Here is a 20,456-nt window from a genome sequence, read left to right as displayed (position 1 = left end):
ATCTACACCCCCAGTACATTTCGAATGGCATTTCGAAAACTGGAGCTCCCAGGGAAAACTCACACAGACACAGGGAGAACATACAAACACCTTGCAGACAGAGTGGAATTCAAACCCGTCCCGATCACTGGCATTGTAAAGGCGTTGTTCTAATCACTAGCCAATCATGCCACCCTTCTCTGTCCATTCTCCTAATCTGTCTAAATCCTTCTGCAGCCTCCCTGTTTCCTCAACACTACCTGCTCCTCCACTTACCTTTGTATCATCTGCAAACTTGGCCACAAAACCAATAATTCCATAATCCAAAACAATGACATACAACATAAAAAGAAGCTACCTCAACATCGACCCCTGTGGAGCAACTGTCAACCAATCCTAATATGATCCCTGTATTACAACTGTCTACTTCCTCCCAATAAACCAATGCTCTACCCATTACTATTATGTGTCCTGTTATACCATGGGGTCTTGCTGTGCAGCTCTTTGTCAAATGCCTTAGAAAAATTCAACTACACAATATCCACTGCATCTCCCTTATCCAGCCTACTTATCACCTCCTCAAAGAATTCTATAGGTTTGTCAGGCAAGATTTTCCCTTAAGGAAACCATGCTGGCTTTGGCCTAACCTGCAATGTGTCTCCAAGTACTTTGTAACCTCTTTGCAATCAATTCCATCATCTTCCCAACCACTGATATCAGGCTAACTGGTCTACAATTTGCTTTCTGCACCCTCTCACTCCGCCTGTCATGAATAGTGGGGTGACATTCGCGATTTCCAGTCCTCTGGGTCCATGCCAGAACCTATTGATTCCTGAAAGATTATACCAATGTCTCCACAATCTCAACCGCTATTTATTTCAGGACCCGAGAGAGCAATCCATCTGGTCCAGGAGATTTATCAACCTTTAGACCACTCAGCTTTCGTGCACCTTCTCCCTTGAAATAGTAACTGCCCTCACTTTCCTTCCCTGATACTCTTTGATCTGGTACACTGGTAGTTTTCCACTGTGATGACTGATGCAAAATACTCATTTACTTCCTCAACAAACTCCTTGTCTCCCATTATTTCTCCATGCCTGTACTGAAATCCCAATCCCATGCACTCTAATTTTGCTTATAATCTCTTATGTGGCATCTTGTCATATAGCTTTCAAAAGTTCTAAAATACCATTTTTCTCCTTATCCAATCTGCTAGCTTCAAACTCAAAAACAAGAAATAGAAGCAGGAATAGACTAATTGCCCTCCTGAACTTACTCCGTCATTCAGTCATATCCCTGATCCAATCTTGATCTCAACAGAACTTTCCCAAGGTCCTCATGTACCCTTGACTCCCTTTTCATTCAATTGCCTGTGAACCTCCACCTCTACATTCGCTCGAATACAGAACTTCAAAATAAAATCCAAGCCGCAGCTCCTTTCATTTAAGTCTTACATAGGAAACCCCTTATCCTAAATACCCCCACTGGAGGGAGTGTCCTCTTGACATACTGTATATCCTGTTATTCCCAACAACATTGCAGGAATGAAACAGTTGTGTAGTGCACCATCACCAATAGAAGAAAATTATTTTGATGGATAGTTTGACTAAAACAGTGTGCAAGGCTCCAGGCAGGTAGCATCAACATTTTCCTACATTTATATCCCATATATTACTTGTAATGAATGCCAACAGTCTTTTAGCCTTTGTTAATTTGTTTCGTGCAACAGGATATTCACATCCCCTGGTGTTTGTAGTCTCACTCTACTTAAATAATAATTCACTTTTCCAAAGTTGATAACCTCCTAATTTCCTAGACTTGGCATACACTATTTCCTGTATATAAATGTTAATTCTGTTCAATCTTATTATTTTAAATGCCCTGCCATCATGGAGTTCAACAGCACACAGGCCCATCTTATCCATGCCAAATAGCATTCCCTTTTGCTTTATTACCAGTTGCGGGCATTAGGCCCATGCCCCTCCATTCCATCCCATCCATTGAGTGATTCAAATGTTTTTTTTAAAGGAAACAACACTCCTGCCTCCACCACTTTATCTGGCAGCTCATTCCATATACTCTCCAGCCTGAGTGAAGAACTATCCTCCTACGTCCCCTCTAAATCCCTCCTCCCTCACTTTAGTTATGCCCTCTTGTCTTACATTCTCCAACTCCAGGAAACAGACTATCACGATTCACCTTGTCCATGACCCTGATTTTATAGACCTCAATAAGATCCCCCTTTGACCTCCTACCCTCTGAGGAAAGCAAGGCTACTTTTTCCAGTCTCTCTTAATAAGTTCCTTCATCCTGGCTACATCTACACTTCTCACTTATAATATAGCTAAGTGACTGATCTGTGAGTAAGATTCCAAGTGTGGCCTCACCAATGTCTTGTATAACTTCAACATGACTTCCCAACACTTGTACTCAATGCCCTGATCGATGAAAGCAAGCATCCCAAATGCCCATGATGCCAGTTTTAAAGAATTATATACCTGCAATCTTTTATCCCTCTGTTCCATAACACTCTAGTGCTCCGTCAGTAACAGGGCAAGTCCTATCCTGGTGCAATCTACCCAAATACAGCACCTCAATTCTCAGAGTTGAACTACATCTGCTATTCCTTGATCCCGTTTCCCCATCTGTTCTGCATCCTGATGCAACCCAAAAGTACCTTCTTCTCTGTCTACCACATCACATATTTTTGTGTCACTAACAACCTTATTCACCTTGCCACAAACATCCTTGTCCAAATCATTTATGTATATTGCAAAAAGCAAGGGCCTTACTACCGAACACTGCGGTATCCATAGTTCTCCAGACTGGAAAGAACTGCCCTCCACAAACACCTTACCTCTATCACCATTAACTCAGCCCTCACCTGTGTATGCTCTATTACCTGTACATCTGCCCTGGCCCTCTCCATCCTCAGGCATACCAAGGACCAGATTTCCCTTGTCCTCATCAACCACCCCAGCAGCCTTCGTATCATCCTCTGCCATTTCAGCCACATAATACATGATCCCACCACCAGACACATCTTCTGCTTCCAAAGAGACAGCTCCTTTGTTATTCTCTCATCCACTTTTCCCTTCCCACCAATTGCCCCCTTGGAACCTACCCCTGTGACCACAAAAAATGGTACACTTGTGCCTCCACCTCCTCCATTACCACCATTTGGGGGCCCAAACAGTCCTTCCAGTGAAGCTAAGCTTCACTTGTAAATTTTCATGGGTCAGCTACTGCACTTGGTGCATACTCTGTGGCCTCCTGTACATTGGAGAGACTGGACTCAGACTGGGGGAGTCACTTTATTGTGTTCCTTTGCTTTGTCCGCTGTAATAGTGGAGATCTTGCAGTGGCAACCCATTTCAATTATCCACCCCATTCTCTTGCCATTATGCCTGTCCATGGTCTCATGCACTTTCAGACTGAGACCACCAACAAACTGGAGGAACAACACCTCATATTCCATCTGAGCACCCTCTAACCAGATAGCATTAACATTGACCTCCAGTTTCCCCATTTCATGTCTCTCCCTTTCCCCTGTCTCTATCTCCTTTCCTCTAACTCTACATTCACAGAACCAGCCCCCTCCCCCAATGAATTCTCACGTTTTCTCTCCTGTCCTCCTAACAATGTCCAATTATGGCCTTTTTTCCTGTTGGCCTTACTCCTCCTTCCTTGCTCTCCCAGCCTTTTTTATTCAGATGCCTGTCTGCTTTTTGGTCAAACCTTGAAAGAGGGGTAAGGCCCGAAACACTGGCTATATATCTTTACCTCCTATCGATGCTGGGTGACCTGCTGAGTTCCTGCAGCATTTTTGTGTTTTTACTGCAATCAGAGTGACTGCAAATTTTTGTGTTTCACCCCTCCCAAACCACTCTCCATACTGCCCATCTAATCTTACCTTTAATTTCACTTGTTTGCTTTGATTTGACCACTTTCACTTTCAGATTTCTGGACCTTTAACTTGCTGGAAGCTATATCTTCATTTTTTAAATGTTGGTATTTATGTGTACTATTATACCTTCTAACATGGTTTCCCAATTAACCACTGCCAACTTATGTCACTAATCTTTGTATCAAGCCATGATTTCTTTAGCTTTGACCATAATATGAATCAATTTTGGGTGCTTGTGTATTGTCTATGTTCAATCTAAAATTTAGTTTCATACGTGCAAATTAAGTGCTTAAATGCACAGCAAAGGTGTTACACAAATAGTTTTCTTTTAAGGAAACAGAAGTGCAGAAGGAAATGTTCATAAGTGTTTGCTCACAGTTTTGAGTGCCTGAGGTATTCTCTTCCAAAGGTATCTTGCCGTGTTCCTGTAATAATTAACAGAAAGAGCATCCTTTTAAATGTAACAGTTAAAATATTTAAAGATTATGAATCCCAAACACACACCAAAATACTTATTTCCACCAATGTTTATATTTGGAATAATAGTGAATTTGGAGTTAACATAAAACACCCTCAATTTGGTTTGAACAATATCACCGACTGATAAGATTGAATGGAGTTCCATAAAGTCAAAACTGTGCACGCAATTACAGAAGTAGAGACAATGGCTTCGCAGGAATGAGGTTTGACAAGCCCAATAATTTTTGGTTGAACCATTACATTGAAAAGTAAAGTTTCATTAAAGCAAGAGTTAGATTGTAATCACAGAGTTAAAACCTAGAAAGTAATTGATTAAAAAAAAGGATTATTAAATCTTTATTTTGACTCAATGAAAATAGATAAAAATCTTTAAAATAACTTCTTTAAATGCAATAAAAATAACCAAATGTAAAGCATCTCAATTGCCTTGTTTTAACATTTGTTCTGAACTTGTTGAACAAAGGTATCACATTCACGAGGATAGGATTAGGAAGCTGTGGCAGATGAATGCATGACTGAAGAATTGGTACAGGGGTTCAGATTTGTGGATCACTGGGATCTCTTCTGGGGAAGGACTGTCCAGTCCAAAGAGGACAGCTGCATCTGAACTGGAGAGGGACTAATATCTTAGTGAGCAGGTTTGCTAGTTATTGGGAATGGTTTAAACTAGTTTGGCAGGGGGGTGGGAACCAGAATGTGAGTGCAGAGAATAGGGCAGAAGGTGGAAAGGATGATGTGGGTTCGTGAGGAAGGACAGGTGGGAGAAGAAGCATAAACAGTCAGTTGAAGGATTTGAAATGTTTCTATTTTAATGCAAAGAGTGTGAGAAATAAAGATGAATTTAGAGCATGGATCAGTACATGGAATTACAATGCTGTGTTCGTGACAGAAACTTAGCTGGCAGAAGGACAGGGTTGGCTGAGTGTTTCAAATAGGATGGGAGGCAAGAGAGGGGGGCAGTGGCAGAGAGTAGCATTACTGGTCACGGATAGTATCATGGTGGTAGAAAGGGAGGAAGCTGCAGAGGGAATGTTTTACTGAGGGTGTGGGTGGAAGTCAGAAATAGAAAGAAAACAATGGCTGTACTGGGAATAGTTTATAGACCCCCAATAGCCCTCGGGACACCAAGGAACAGATAAATAGGCAAATTTTGGAACACTACAGAAATTACAGGGCAGTTGCATGTAGGATTAAAGTGAACCCCAAAGGATGATGAAAATGAAGGTGGTGCTGCTTAAGATAAAGGAGACAATGTGTTTGGAGGAAGAGGAGGTCCTAAATGAACAAGTTCCTTCAGTATTCATCAGTGAAAAGGATCAGGTCAGAATAAAACAGGCTTGTGTGCTGAACAACGTTGAGATTAGGGAAGAGTAAGTGTTGGATCTTCTTAAAAACATCAAGATTGTAAGTCCCTGAAGCTGGATGCAATATACTCAAAGTTGCTGTGGGAAGGGAAGAAAGAGTTAGCTGGGGCATTGGCTATGAGCTTTGCTACCTCCTTGGCTGAAGGGAGGTGCCGGAGGATTGGAGAGAGGCAAATGTGGTCCCCTTGTTTAAAAAAAATAGGGAGAACCCAGCGAATTATAGATTGGTGAGTCTTACATCAGTTGTATGCAAACTACTGGAGAGGATTCTTAAGGGTAGGATTTACGAGCACGTGGAGAAGTATTGCCCACTTAACGATAGTCAGCATGGCTTTGTGAAGGGAAAGTTATGCCTCACGAACCTAATTGAGTTTTTTGAGGAGGTAACAAAATAAATTGATGAAGGTATGGCAGTAGATGTAGTGTACAGGTGCTCCTCAACTTTACATTCCAGCAAACCCAATGTAAGTCGAAAAAAATCTCAAGTTGGAAAAGAATACCACACCTACCATTTTTTTATAATTAAATTTTGAATACCTTATTCCACACCGAAAATTCATTAACGTACACAGCTGAAAGCACAGTATATTCTGCCACTGCCCAGCATCATGAGTGAGCAGCACACCGCATATCGCAACCGCAGGAACAGATCAGAATTCGAAATTGAAAGTATGGATTCAAACCATCATTAACTCAGAAAAATTGTAAGTCGATCATTGTAAGTAGGAAAACACCTGTATATGGATTTTAGTAAAGCATTTGACAAGGCTCCCGCAATGGAAACTCGTTCAGAAAGTCATAAAGCATGGGATCCATGAAAATGTTGGCTGTGTGGATTAAAAATTGGCTTCCATGTAGAACAAGTGGAGTTCCCGCAGATCTATTCTGGGACACCTGCTCTTTGTGATTTTTATAAATAACCTAGATGAAGTGGTGGAGCCTGAAACATTTGGGGCCATTTAAGAGACACTTAGGCACATGGACTAAAGAAAAATAGAGGTTACAAGGTTTAGTATTGTTTTTTGGTAATGAATAGTTAGGTTGGCACAACATTGAGGACCGAAGGGCCTGTACTCTGCAGTTACATTCCATGTTGTTCATGATTTATAAGCAGAAGGCAGCAGAATCCTATTGTCCTCTCCCTCTGTATTTTTAATGTTTATAAGAATTATTTGCAAGGTATTCTTGATATTATGTGTGAAGTAATCAGGTACAGATGGTTACTGAGACAGAGATTATCACAGCTATAAATCAGTAGCCGATCATGTTTACAGAGAGGGTCTTCTTCAGTGAAGTGTGGTATGGGGGTGAAGGAGGGAAAGATGGGAAAAGAATTCGGATCAAACTATATTTCAAGTTCTAAATCATTTTTAAATATAAATTAAGATGTAATTTACTGATCAATCGGGAGAGTAAATCTCTTGAGTTTTTTTTAAAAATCGAGTATTTCAATTACTTTAACCAGTCGGAAAATTACAAACTATCCATTTGGATGAGATAGTTAAATTCCAAAATGGCCCAAATCAGGAGTTCGATTTGTAAGTATTTTCTTACTGCATTTTTCAGAAAATCTAAATACAAATCAAGGATCTCCAACCAGTTCCTTCGGCAATCAGTTCAGGGAAAGTAAGTCAACGTTTCCACTTTCCAATATTCAAGACGAATGTAAAGATTACCGTTTGTGGAGACACAAAATATTGCAATATAGGGGGAAAAGAATGGCTGGTGGAACTCAGCAGATCAGGCATCATCCATGGAGATAAATGAACAGTCAACATTTTAGGGAAAAATCTTGATTCAGGAGTGAGAAAGGGAAGACCAGCAGATTTAAAGAGGGGGAAGGGTACCAGTAGGTAGACCAAGAAGGGTTGAAAAATGACTGACAGATGGATACAGGTGGAGAAGAAGGATGGGTGAAGTTGGGGATGGGGCAGGCTGAAGATAGAGATAGCTGTTGAAAGAGGGAGCAGGGTGGAATGATGTGAGGGAGAGCTTGTGGCCAGATGTGCAGGGGACAATGAGCATGTGGAGAAAGTGTAGAAGCAAGGGAACTGGGTAACGTGGGGCTGAGGAAGGTGGAGGGATTAGGAAAGGAGGGCCTGTCAGAGTTGTCCTAGGCAGATTAGAAGTGGACAGAAAGGGACCGGCTGAGTGGGAGCAAGTTGCTTGAAAATGCAGAGTTAAATATTCACGCCACTGGGTTGTGGACTATCTTGGACAAATGTGAGGAACCGTTCTTCAAATTCATATTTAACTCTTCTTGGCAAGACAAGAAATAAAGAAAAGCATCAAACTGAAAGCTTGTGTGTACAAAGTCGCCAAGAGATGTGGGAAATTGGAAGATTAGCAGAAGTTTAAAAAGCAACAAAGAACCTCAAAGAAAGCAATGAAAATAAAGGAAAATAGATTGTAAAACTAGCACAAAATATTGAAACAGATAGTAAGTTTTTATAATTATATAAAATGAAAAAGGATGGCTAAAATGAACGTAGGTCCTTTGGAAGATGAGAAGTGTGAATTAATACTGGATAATGCAGAAATGGCCGAGGTTGTGAATGACCATTTTGCATCCATCTTCATAGTGGAGGGAAGATAGAGAGTTTCTCATGTCAAAGAGAAATATAAAGATGCAATGGAAGGTGAGGGCCTTGATACAATTATTGACACTGAAGAGGAGGCACTGTACAAACTAGTGCGAGTAAAGATAGAGAAGTCCCCTGGACCTGAAAAAAAAATAGTAGAAGCTATAGTGGAGACATTTGTGATAATTTACCAAAATTCCATGGATGGGTCCCATTGGATTGGAAGACACCAAATAGCAGAATTCTTAAGTGTGGAGAAATAGAGGGATCTTGGAGTTCAGGTCTATAGATCCTTCAAGGTTATCATGCAAGTTGATAGGGTGGTAAGAAGAATATGGTGAGCTTGCCTTAATTAGTTGGGTGACTGAGTTCAAGTACTATGAGGTAATGTTGCAGCTCAGTTCTAAATGCCTCATTATGAAGGATGTAGATGATTTGGAGAGTGTGCAGAGGACATTTACCAGGATGTTTCCTAGTTTTGAGAACCTATCTTATAGAGCTAGGGCTTTTTTTCTTTGGAACAGTGAAGGGAGAGAAGTGATTTAATAGATTGTGAGGGTGATAATAGCAAATATCTGTTTAATATGAGTGCTGGAAAGTTTAGCCCTGCTTGTTGGTGCCAATATACAGCCTATCCCCTACTTATGACCTATGCAATGTACAGCCATCCATACATACAACCGAAAAAATACTATATAAATTTTTTGAAAAATTATATGTAAATATAAAAATTACTCCTGGTTGTACGTCCACTAGTGCTAAAGGCTGTGTATGTATGATATTGACCGTCAGACGATATCCCGGTATTGTGAACATCACAGCATCTCTCTCAGTTGCCATTCGGTAAGTGTGCCTTAAAATTTACAAGTAAATCTAATGAATTTTTGTGCTGGATTAAACCATTATTGTATTAAACCTCAAAGAATGTTTACAGGTATACGACTTCTACACGTCACACTAACATACATCTAACTTGCATCCATTTTGATAACTGACTGGTCGGTTAGAAAGGAACTCAGACGTATGTCGGGGAATGCTGTTCAACATCTCATTCTGACAGGGCATGGTTCCCCACCTGCTTCCAACAGGTCTCAATCTTACCTGAGCCCAACAAGAGTGTGGTACCCTGCCTAGATGACTACTAATCAGTGGCGCTCACATCCACAGTGATGAAGTGTTTTCAGAGGCTGGTGTTGAAGCACATCAGCTCCTGTCTGAGCAGTGACATAGATCCGTTCCAATTTGCCTACTGCAGCAACAGGTCTACAGCAGGTACCATCTCACTAGCTCTACACAAATCCCAGGAACACCTGGGCAGCAAAGACGCATACATCGAGATGCTCTTTTATCGAGTATATTTCAGCATTAAAAACCATCATCCTCTCAAAACTGATGAACAAACTCCAAGACCTGCCCTTCAATACCCCACTGTGTAATTGAATCCTGGATTTACTCATCTCCAGACTACAATTAGTGAGGATAGGTAAGGACACCTCCAAAATCTCCATCAGCAATGGAGCACCACAGGGCTCAACTGCTTTCTTAGGTCCTGCTCAACTCACTTCACATCTATGACTGTATCACTCGGTACAAGAATAACACAATCTGCAAATTGTGACGATACCATGGTAGTGGTATGTATTAAAAGGGGCAGTGAGTCAGCATACAGGAGGGAAATTGAAAACTTGGCTGAATGATGTATTAACAAGGACTGGGAGGGAGAAATCAGGAGTGAAGGATCCAGTGATCATTGGAGAATCAGAAGTGAGAGGATGAGCAAATTTAAATTCCTGGGAGGGCTTTTCCTGGACCCGACACACAAATGAAGAAAGCATGTCAGTGCCTCTCTTTCCTCAGGAGTTTTCAGAGATTTGTTATAGCATTGAAAACCATGACAAACTTCTACGGATGTAAGTGGAAAGTGTGCTGACCCGTGATATAGGGGCACCAATACCTCTGAGCAGGAAGCCCTGCAAAAGATAGTGGACACAGCCCCGAACATCATGGGAAAGACTTGCCCTAGTATCGACAAAATCTACATAGAGTACTGCAGTTGGGGACCTACAGCAATCATCAAGGATCCACTCCACCCAGCACATGCTCTGTTCTTGCTGCTGCCATTCAGAAAGAGGTATAGGTGCCACAAGACTTGTACCACCAGGTTTGGGAACAGTTGCTACCCTTCCAGCAACAGACTCCTCAACAACCAACTCAGTCAGACTCATTTAAGGACTCTTACTTCGCACATTATTTATTATTGAACATTTATTTTCTATATTGCACGGTTTGTTTGCCCTTTCTTCTTGTTTACAATTCTCTCTTTGTGTACATAACTTTTCTTGAGTACAGTTTTTTTTGCACTATTTTTAAATAGCAATTCTGCATGGCCCGCAGGAAAAAGAATCTCAGGGTTGTACATGATCTCATCTATAATAAATCTGAACTTTAAAAGGGAGTGAGGGCCCTGAATAGGGAGGGACTGCAGGATATTGGGCCTCACAAATGACCAAGACAATGAGAATTGGAGCCTTGATAAGAATAAAGTGGACTAAGGTCAGGAAGTATTACAATCACCTGGGGAATTGAAGGTAATCAATAGTGCCTTTTAAAGTGCATCAGTTTGGACAGTTGCACATGTTTATTGCCTCATTCTTTTCTTTCACAAGAATCAGATAGTGAATCATTAGGGATGGGACTTTCAAAGGTAGTGGATAATCAGATAATCTGCACTACTTGTTTATACCCTTCAATCAGGTAATCAAATTGTCCTTTTACTATGGAGTAATCATCAGGAATAATTAATTTTAATGCAATTTGATTTGTAAATCCTTGAAACCCACATAACAGTCAAAACATAAATTGTTAAGAGTTTATAATTTACTCTTCGAGTCTTTACACATTTCAAGTAGACAGGGTGCCAAATTTTCCATGAGACATCAAGATGCTTTGTAAAATCTTGATAATGGTGAATTTTATTCAGTCATTTGCTCCTGGCACAGAGAAATTATAAAGATTTATGTAATGTTGTCACTTTATCTCTCAGTACTTACATGTCATTGTGCAGTAGATACAAAGCAAGCAGTTGTCCATAAACCTGAGGTGTTGCTATTCCACCAGGAGCCTATAAATTCAAGATAAAATTATTTTTGTATCACTGAAAAGTGAAATAACCCTTTGTATCACTGAAAAGTGAAATAACCCTTTGTATCACTGAAAAGTGAAATAACCCTATGTATCACTGAAAAGTGAAATAACCCTATGTATCACTGAAAAGTGAAATAACCTTTCAAGCAGCCTCGTACTGAGTTACCAGCTTTGAAATACGTCACATTCGACAGTTCATTTTGATGAGCTGATTACTCAGATTGGATACATTTTTGAAGATTATTTGTCACCCATTTGTACCAGTACAACCCAACAGAATAGCATTCTTTGGTCCACAGTGGACATCAGTGCAAAACACGTGTTCAGACACGACACATAGAGGGACAGAGAATTGCTTTAGCAGGCTTGTTGCCTGTGGGAAAAAGCTGGTATAATCGGGTGACAAATGAACTTGTTTCTCTAATAATCCTCAAAACTTCATCCAGTCTGAGTGATCAGCTCATCAAAATAAACTGGCTCTGTATTTTTTTCCTGACAGGCGTAGCTGGAAGATGCTGCATGCGATGTGGTAGAGGTCCTCTCTGATTTTCCAAGTCCTCTTTAAATAACGATCCCAGTAAATCCCATCGATGGAGGGTGAGGGCGACCATAGTGATCCTAATTGCCACTTTTATGGTCCAGTGGATTGACCTCCGATTCGATGCTCTACAGCAACCCTGCCACACTGTGCTGCTGCCGGACAGGATGCTCTCGAAAGAGCTGCTGTAGAAAGTTGACAATGGTGGGTGGTAGCCTTGCCTGCCTCAGCCTTCTAAGGAAGTGCATTCATGTTGCATCTTGTCCAGAGAAGTGAGAAGTTTCGAGTCCAGGATAGGTCACTTCTTAAGTGGACTTCTCTCCACTACCAAGCTATTAACGTGTAGTGAAGGGTGCTCCTCTTCAGATCCTGGAATCTTGAGCAAACAATGAAATATTGGAGGAACTCAGTGGGTCAGGCAGCACGGACATCAGGACCCTTTGTCAAAACTAAAGTTTTTTTAAAAAAAAGGGGGGTGATACCAAGCATATGAAGGGAGAAAGCTGAGGAGGGGCCTAGGGCAATGGACAAAACACAGGTACAGGGAGAGAACACTTTGTGGGGAGAGGGGCTTGGCCTGGGGGGGTGGGGGGGTGGTGGGAGGTGATGAGAAAAGTACAGAAGAAAGAAAATAAATAATAAAAATAATGAGACCTGATTAAGATGGGGGTTACTTTGTAGGGAAAAAAAAGCAATGTTCATGCTGTTATGTTTAACACAGGCCAGGAGGACTATGTGTTGCTCCCTCAAATTTATGTTTGGTCTAACCCTAACAATAAATGAGACTGAGGATGGGCAAACGTGTAGGAATGGTTTAGGGAGCTCAAATGGTTGGCTACAGGAAGTTCAAGCTTCGACCCATGAAAAGCTTTAGTGTTCCTACCCACCACTTCGCCTGAAATCACAGAAAGAATGCTTGTCCCTACATCAGCCACTTCATGTCATTCATAACCATAAACACACCTTCCACAAGAGGCAGAGCTTTAGATGTAATCTTCCAACCTTATCTTGCATTCGGCAAACTCAGTATGGTCTCCTCTGCAGCAGAGAGACCAACACAGTTTGGGTGATCGCTTTGCCAAACATATGTACTCTGTCTGTGGGTCTAAGCATAAGCTTCCTTATGTATGATCACAAAGGAGAGGTCCCAGCGCTGACCCCTGCAGAACCCCACTGGTCGCAGACTCCAGTCAGAGTAGTGCCCCTCCACTACTCGCCTCTGTCTTCTTGGGACAAGCCCATTTTGAATCCAATTCACCAAGGATCTCGTGTGCTTTACTCTTCTTGAACAATCCCCTAACTTTATCAATCATCTTCATCACCTCCTCAAAACTCAATCAAGATTGTAGGGTACAACCTCCCCTGCAAAAAGCCATGCCAACTGTCCCTAATAAATCTATGCTTTCCAAGATGCAGCGTTGCCTCGAAGAATCTTCTCTAATAATTTTCCTATCAAGATGCAAGGCTCACCAGTCTACAATTTCCCGCCTGTTTCTACTGCCCTTCTTAAAGAGAGGAACATCTTTGGCAGTAAAAACACAGAAATGCTGAAGGAACTCAGCAGGTTTCACAGCGTCCATAGATGGTAAAAATATAGAACTGACATTTTGGGCTTGAGCCCTTCTTCAGGGTACATCATTAGCTATGCATCAATCCTCTGGGATCTTACATTTGGCTAAAGAAAATACAAAGATCTTCAAAAAGGCTCCTCTCCCGTCTATCCTTTCCATTTTTTTGTATCCCCTCCCCCCCAAAAAAAAACCTGAGGTTTAGTCTTAAACTTATCTATAACTATATGAAAACTTACTGAGTTATCACTGTGTCATTGTTCCCAAAATGCTTGCCCATTGAAATGCTGATTACTTGACCAGGAAGATTTTCTAATACACGGTATAGTGTAGCCTCTGCCCAGTTGAACAATCTACCTGCTGTGTCAACAAACCTTCCTGAATGCACCTAACAAATGCTGCCCCATACAAGTCTCTGGCACAAAGGGCTTCCCAATTCACATTGGAGAGAGTAACGCCAACCATTACAACTCACCTGTTCTTTTGCATCTTTCCATAATCTTCCTGCATATGTGTTCCTGTCTCCCATTGGCCAATGGAAGGTCTGTTATCTAACTCCATCACAGTGACTACATCTTTTATTCCTGAGTTCAAACCAATTTTCCTCACTGGATGACTCCTTGAAGGTGTTGTCTGAATGCAGCTGTTACATTCTCCTTGATCAGTAATGCAACTTCCACCATGTTTCTTTCATCCCTCTCTATTGAGTCTGAAATATCTGAATCCTAGAAAATTAAGTGACTTGTGACTTTCTCACAATCAAGTCTGTAATGTCCACATCATAGCTCTACATATTAATCCAGGCCTAAAGTTCATCTGCCTTACCCATTATACTCCTTGCATTGCAATAAATACATTTCACTCCATCAGACCCATTGTGATCATTAAACTGGTCCTGTTTTCCCTTCCTTTCTGATTTACTTCACCTAACCTCTACCTCATTCTATCCTCATGCTGATCTATTGCTCTGACTCCCACCTCTCTGCCATGCTAGTTTAAACCCTCCCAAGTCCCACTGAATATCCTCTCTGCCAGAACACTGATGCCCCTCCAATTTATGTGCAAATCATCTTGATTGTACTGACCCACCTGCTCTGGAACAAAGCCCAATGATCAATGTCTCGGAAGTCCTCCCTCAGGCACTAGAAGCCTTAACCATGCATTCAACTATATTTCCTTGCCTTAGTCACAATATGGCAGAGGGAATAATCCTGAAAACACAATACTGGAGGACTTCCTTTTTACTTTCTGCCTAATTCAGTCTTTCTACCCATGTCATTGATAACAACGTGGACTATGATCTCTGGCTGCTCACTCTGCCCTTGCAGAATGTCCTTTGCTCTCTCCAAGGCACCCTTGATCCTAGCAAGGAGGCAATACACCAGCTTGGAGCCTTCATTTGCAGGCACAGAAACACCTATCTGTGCCCCAATTGAAGAATCCCCTGTCACAGCTTGCCCAAACCTTTATGAACAAGACAACCAGTTGTGGTGCCACCAATCTGATGGCTGCTGCCATTTGCTCCTAAGCAAGCATTCCCCCCACCAGTGTCCAAATGGTATACTTGTTTGAGAGGGGAACCGCCACAGGAGAGCCTTGTCCCTCCTATCGTCTATTTGCATGTTGGAATCTGAGATGTGACCACTTCCATGAAATTACTATCCCTGATATGGTCTCCTGTGTGCTCCTCAGTGGGTCCAACTGCCACGCCAATCAATCCATGCAGTCTGAGAGGAGCTGCAACTGAACTCACCTTCTGCGGACATTGACATCGGGGGACACTGGACTTCTCCAACATCTTTCAGGAGGAACGTACCACTCCGTTGACTGCCATGATTGCTCCTTTAGACAACAATGGAAATGAAAAATCCTATTTTGCCTTACCTTGTTGCTGCTTTCCCTCCTCACTGAAGTCTGCCGTTCAATTTGACCACAACTGCAGCACTTCGACATCAAGTCAGTCCTTATAAAAATGACTGTTCCACTAGTTCTTGCCACTCTTATTTATTGCTAAGCCTCACAGTAACAATGGACACAGAACATCATCAGGTGCAGATATTGCTGCTCCTCTTTTCTGGGCTTCATATTGCCTTCAAAACAGGATAAATACATAAGAGCATTTATTTGCACACTGCTGGGAAAAGAAGGTGAAAACTCCTCCAAAAAGCAAGCAAAAACACAACAGACTAAATCATTCAACAAACTCAAGCATTCCATAGAGTTATTATGTCCACCTACTGGTAAATTCTACCTCATCACCAGGAGGATATAATTTCTGATCACATATGGCACTCTAACAATCCCTAGATACTGTATCCATCCACGGTTGAGAATAATTTAATGCCCATTTGACAACTTCGTAAATCATCCTGTTGAATGCAGAAAATATTTGCAATTTTCATTATCAATTCAAATGTGACCATTTCATATAATTCCTGTTTTGAAGAAGTATTTATCAAATAAATTAAAAGACCCAGTAACTTCTATTACCTGCAGAAAGATTTCTACAGGCATCCGGTTTAGCCAAATGATCCTATTCAAGCATTAATTTCCTCTTTGACTTGGTTTGCAGGGCATTAATAAATTTTACAGTCAGAATCTGCTTACAATGCATATCTGCTTAATCTTTTGGATTACCACATTGGGAACTTCCTGGAAGATGAACATATTCAACAATCAAATTTGATAGCCTGACAAGGCCTTCAGCACATGAATCCCATTTTAGGATGAGGACAGAACACTCCGTATCCTTAAAAAAATACAGAAAATATCTGCTCACTGACTAAAACAGTCAAAACCAAATACTGTATTTTTGACAGAATGTTTTCAACTTTCAGAAGCATTTGGCAGCTCTACAATTCTCAAAGTATGAAAAATTATAAAGATTAAATACAAATCTAAAATTATTTAAATCCCTCACTAATTCTGATCCGGGTTCCTTGTGTGCTAGTGAATTGGTGCAACTCTATTTTCTTAAGAGTTCATTCAGGTCAAAGATTTCTCCACTCGTCTGAGTGCTACTGGCACCATGTAACCCAGTACTACCTATTGCACGGTCGGGTGGTCGACGACTAAACCAGCTCCCCCACCAAGCTTGCCTTGTGAGGAGGGTGGCTAGACACCCTGCAGGATGAAAATCAAGACCTGTCAAAGGGCGGACGAACCCTCTAGCAAACACGTGCCGTGAAGTGCAGAAAGGGCAGCCCTTGCATTGAAGCTTGGTCTGGTCATTCACTGCAACAGAGCTTCCCCCAGCTATCTTGGACCTGTCTGGACCTATACAATCAAACCCCACCGTTACAAGAATTAACCAATCAACTCTTCTCCGAACCAATAACCAATCAACTCTTCTCCGAACCAATAGATCAATGAAAGAAAAAAAATTATATTTAGTTTTAGAAAATAAAAATTGCAAATATTGTTTGGAAATAAAGGTTTTTCCTCCCCAAAAAGTTTGGAAGGAAATATCATAAAATGCAGGAATAAAAAATGAAATAATAAGAAATAAAAGAATCTCAGGGATATACGTGATGTCCTGTATGTACTCTGACAATAAATCTGAACTAAAGAAACAACCAAGTGCTGGAGAAACCCAACAGCTCACACAGCAGCCATAAGTAGAAAGGGTAACCAACGCTTCAGGGTCCTTCGTCAAGAATGAGAAAAAAATGATAGATGTCTGAATAAAAAGGGGAGAAGAGGGAGGAAGGGGACGAAGCACAAGTTAACTAGTTTAAGAGGTAATACATTGATGTAGGTGGAAAGGTAGAAGAGAAAAAAAGCCAAGGTGATTGGAGGAGAGAGTCAAAGGTAGCTCACTGACAGAAGGAAGGGAAGAGGGTGGGAGCTGGAGGAAAGAAGTATAGGGAAAGAGAGAAACACAGGGGAGTGAGTTAACAGTAATTGGAGAACATGAAGCCATGGTAGATGAATGTGTGGCTGAAGAGTTGGTGCAGGGGTTTAGATTAGTGGATCATTGAGAACTCTTCTGTGGAAAATATGACCATAAAGGGGACAGGTAGTTCCTGAACTTAAGAGGCACTAATATCCTGTGGGTAGCTTTGCTTGGGGATGTTGAGAATGGTTTAAATTAGTTGGGCAGTGGAATGGGAACCAGAGTATGAGGTCAGATGATGGAGCAATTGGTGAAAAAGTAGATAGACTATGTAGTGAGACTGTGAGGAAGGACAGGCTATAGATGGAGCAAAAATATAGTTGGATGGGTTGAAGTGTGTTTACTTCAAAACAAGCAGAATTAAGAATAGGGAGATGAACTAAGAGCATGGATCAACACACTATGATACTGTGGCCATTACCTAGAATTGGCTGATGCAGGATATGATTGCTGATGCGTGTTTTTGGGCTTAGAGGTTTCAAAATGGATAGGGGGAGGGGTAAAAGTTGGTCGGGGGTAGGGAGGAGTGGCATTGCTAATCAAGGATAATATCACAGCTGCACAAAAGGAGGATGTCGTGGAAGGATCGTCCACTGACTCTGGGATGCATGGAACTTTGGCTGCTTGAATTCAGAATTGGCCTGTCTGCAGAAGCTGGACGTGAAAGGAACATATTCTGCCTGAAGATCAGCGACTAGTGTCGTTCTGCAGGGATCGGTTCTGGGACCCCTACTCTTTGTAATTTTTAAAAATGACTGACAGAAGTGGAAAGGTGGGTTGGTAAGTTTGCAGATGCAACAAAGGTTGAAGGTGTGAATAGTGTAGAAGGTTGTCATGGGTTACAGCAGAATATGGGATACAGAGTTGAAGCAGAGAAATGGCAGATGGAGTTCAAACTGTGGAAGCTTGAATTTGAAGGTAAAATGTCAGGATTCTTAACAGTGTGGAATAACAGAGAGATTTTGGTCCATTGATCTCTCAAAGTTGCCATACAAGCTGATAGGGTGGTTAAGGTGTGTGGTCTCTTGGCTTTCATTAGTTAATAACTAAAGAATATTGAAAATAACTGGCAGAAGAGACAAATTCAATGAGCTAAATCTTTTTTTTCATGTTTACAGTCAGAAATACATCACTTGAGTGGACATTAAAGCAAATTCATTTTGTGGCTTTAAAAGTGTAAAAGTTCTTAAAGTTTTAAAGTTTGCAGATCTATTGAGTTTGAGCAAGAGAATGTCTGACTACACTATTCCAAGAGAAAATAAAATGGAAAGTCTGCTAATCTTGCTGGTTTGGGATTGTCTGTAACTTGGAGTTCAAAAGTTCAAGTTGAACACTGGAGACTGATTTACAATAATTTAGGTTGATATTTCCTGTGCTGCATTAAGGGACTATTATAGAGTTAATGATGCTCTTTTCAGAATGAAGCATTGGACTGAAAACCTATCTGCCCTCTGAGATGAATATCATTGTTGTCGAGATCAGGGAGTCCATGCTATAGACCTGTCAAAGATATGTCCCCCATTTAACATCATTGCAACAGATTATCTCTGTTTTGTGGGAGTCTGTATGAATTTCTGACATTAATAATGTAATTATAATAGCACTAGTACTATTCTTCTACTGGGTGTGAAGCATTTGGATATCTGAAAAGTGCAAGATGAATGAAAAACTGGTTTTGCAATGGAGGTCTTGGAAGGTGACAGTGATTCAGATTGAGAAAGTGATCGTAAGGGCAAACTGGATAGATAAGAGTAGCTTTTGGATCACACAGTTAAATGAAAAAGATCGTGCAGATTAATTAAAATACCCACGCAGAAAAGCTTTTTCTGGCTGAATGCACTGACAAGTCAGATTCGTTACAAGGTCAAACTTAAGAAAAGAAAGTACATAATAGGAAAAGAGAAAAAAAATATTATCTATATGGCCAAGGTGTTTTGAATATGGACGCAGGGAAGTCTTACAGCCGTTGTGTTGGATCTTGAGCATTTTGTGCTATTTTGGTCTTGTAATCAGAGGAAAAGAATTCTTGCCGATGGTGGAGTTCAGTGAAGGTTCACCAGACTGGATAGACTTGGATTAGACTCACTGGAATTTATAAGAATGCAAAAGGATCTCATTGAAACATACAGAATTCTGATAGGACTGTACAGATTTCATGGAAGAACAATGCTCCTGACGTCGGGAAAGCCATTTAGGACTGAGATGAGGAGAAACCTTTTCAGTTGTGAACTTGTGAAAAATCGCAACCACAGAAAGTGCTGAGCCCAGTTTGTTAGATGTATTCTAAAGGGAGTTGGATCCAGTCCTATTGGGCAGAGGTAAGGAGGGAAGTGTGAATAGCGTTAAAACCCTCCTAAGTGTGAATATGGTACTGAAGTCGAATGATCAGCCATGAATGGCTTTGCCCTGCTCTGATTTTCTATTTTGATCAACATATTCACAATCTCTTCTTGCTGCTACTTTAAGCAGATACCCTAAAATCTTGCACCTTTATATTCAAGGATATTCCTCCCCCCACCCCCCCCCCCCCCCCCCCCCACCAACAGTAATCAGCTCCCATATTTCCCACACCAAAAACTACTTCAGGATGAATAAAATGTGTCTGCCTGATTGAAACATCACTTTCTTCTTGCGCTAAGTGCATCTACTGCCACTCTCCGCCTTCTCCTGAGAAGCCAACGTTAATCCAATTTACAACCTCACCCTGATTACCATGAGAACTTTCTCTCCTCATTTTTCCAACAAAAATTCAGCACTTTGCACATCTCTGTTCTGTTACCAATTCTACTGTCATTTGATCAAGCGACAACACTAGATCCCAGCCTCACAATCTTCCACCCCAATTTATGCAAATTCTTAAGTACCTTTCCAATTCTCTTTCCAAAGGTCTGATTAATTCTGGTTTTATTATTCTGAAAAGCAGAATGGCTCCTTATGCAAATAAAAAAAGTTTCACGTCATTTTCTTGCATCTTTTGCCAGAAATAATAAATTTCTGAC

At 41.1% G+C, this 20,456-nt stretch overlaps 1 protein-coding gene across 3 annotated transcripts in view; it reads right to left on the bottom strand.

The window, feature by feature from the left end:
• cops8 (COP9 signalosome subunit 8) overlaps positions 1-20,456 on the bottom strand; it is a 106,409-nt gene that overhangs the window by 11,089 nt on the left and 74,864 nt on the right. For 2 of the 3 annotated variants that reach the window (XM_069934404.1, XM_069934402.1), the window contains exons 2-3: positions 11,363-11,433; positions 4,263-4,311 (exon numbers count right to left, since the gene is read on the bottom strand). In XM_069934404.1, coding sequence (XP_069790505.1) covers positions 4,263-4,311; positions 11,363-11,364 — 51 coding nt within the window. In that variant the 5' untranslated portion in view covers positions 11,365-11,433. Of the gene's footprint in view, positions 1-4,262; positions 4,312-11,362; positions 11,434-15,446; positions 15,653-20,456 lie in introns of all 3 variants that reach the window. The other variant, XM_069934403.1, reaches the window with a different exon arrangement.

The sequence above is a fragment of the Narcine bancroftii genome, chromosome 4 (genome assembly GCF_036971445.1).
Source record: "Narcine bancroftii isolate sNarBan1 chromosome 4, sNarBan1.hap1, whole genome shotgun sequence".
Lineage (NCBI taxonomy): Eukaryota > Metazoa > Chordata > Chondrichthyes > Torpediniformes > Narcinidae > Narcine > Narcine bancroftii.
Note: the sequence above shows the minus strand (reverse complement) of the source record. Positions and strands in the feature narration are given on the sequence as shown.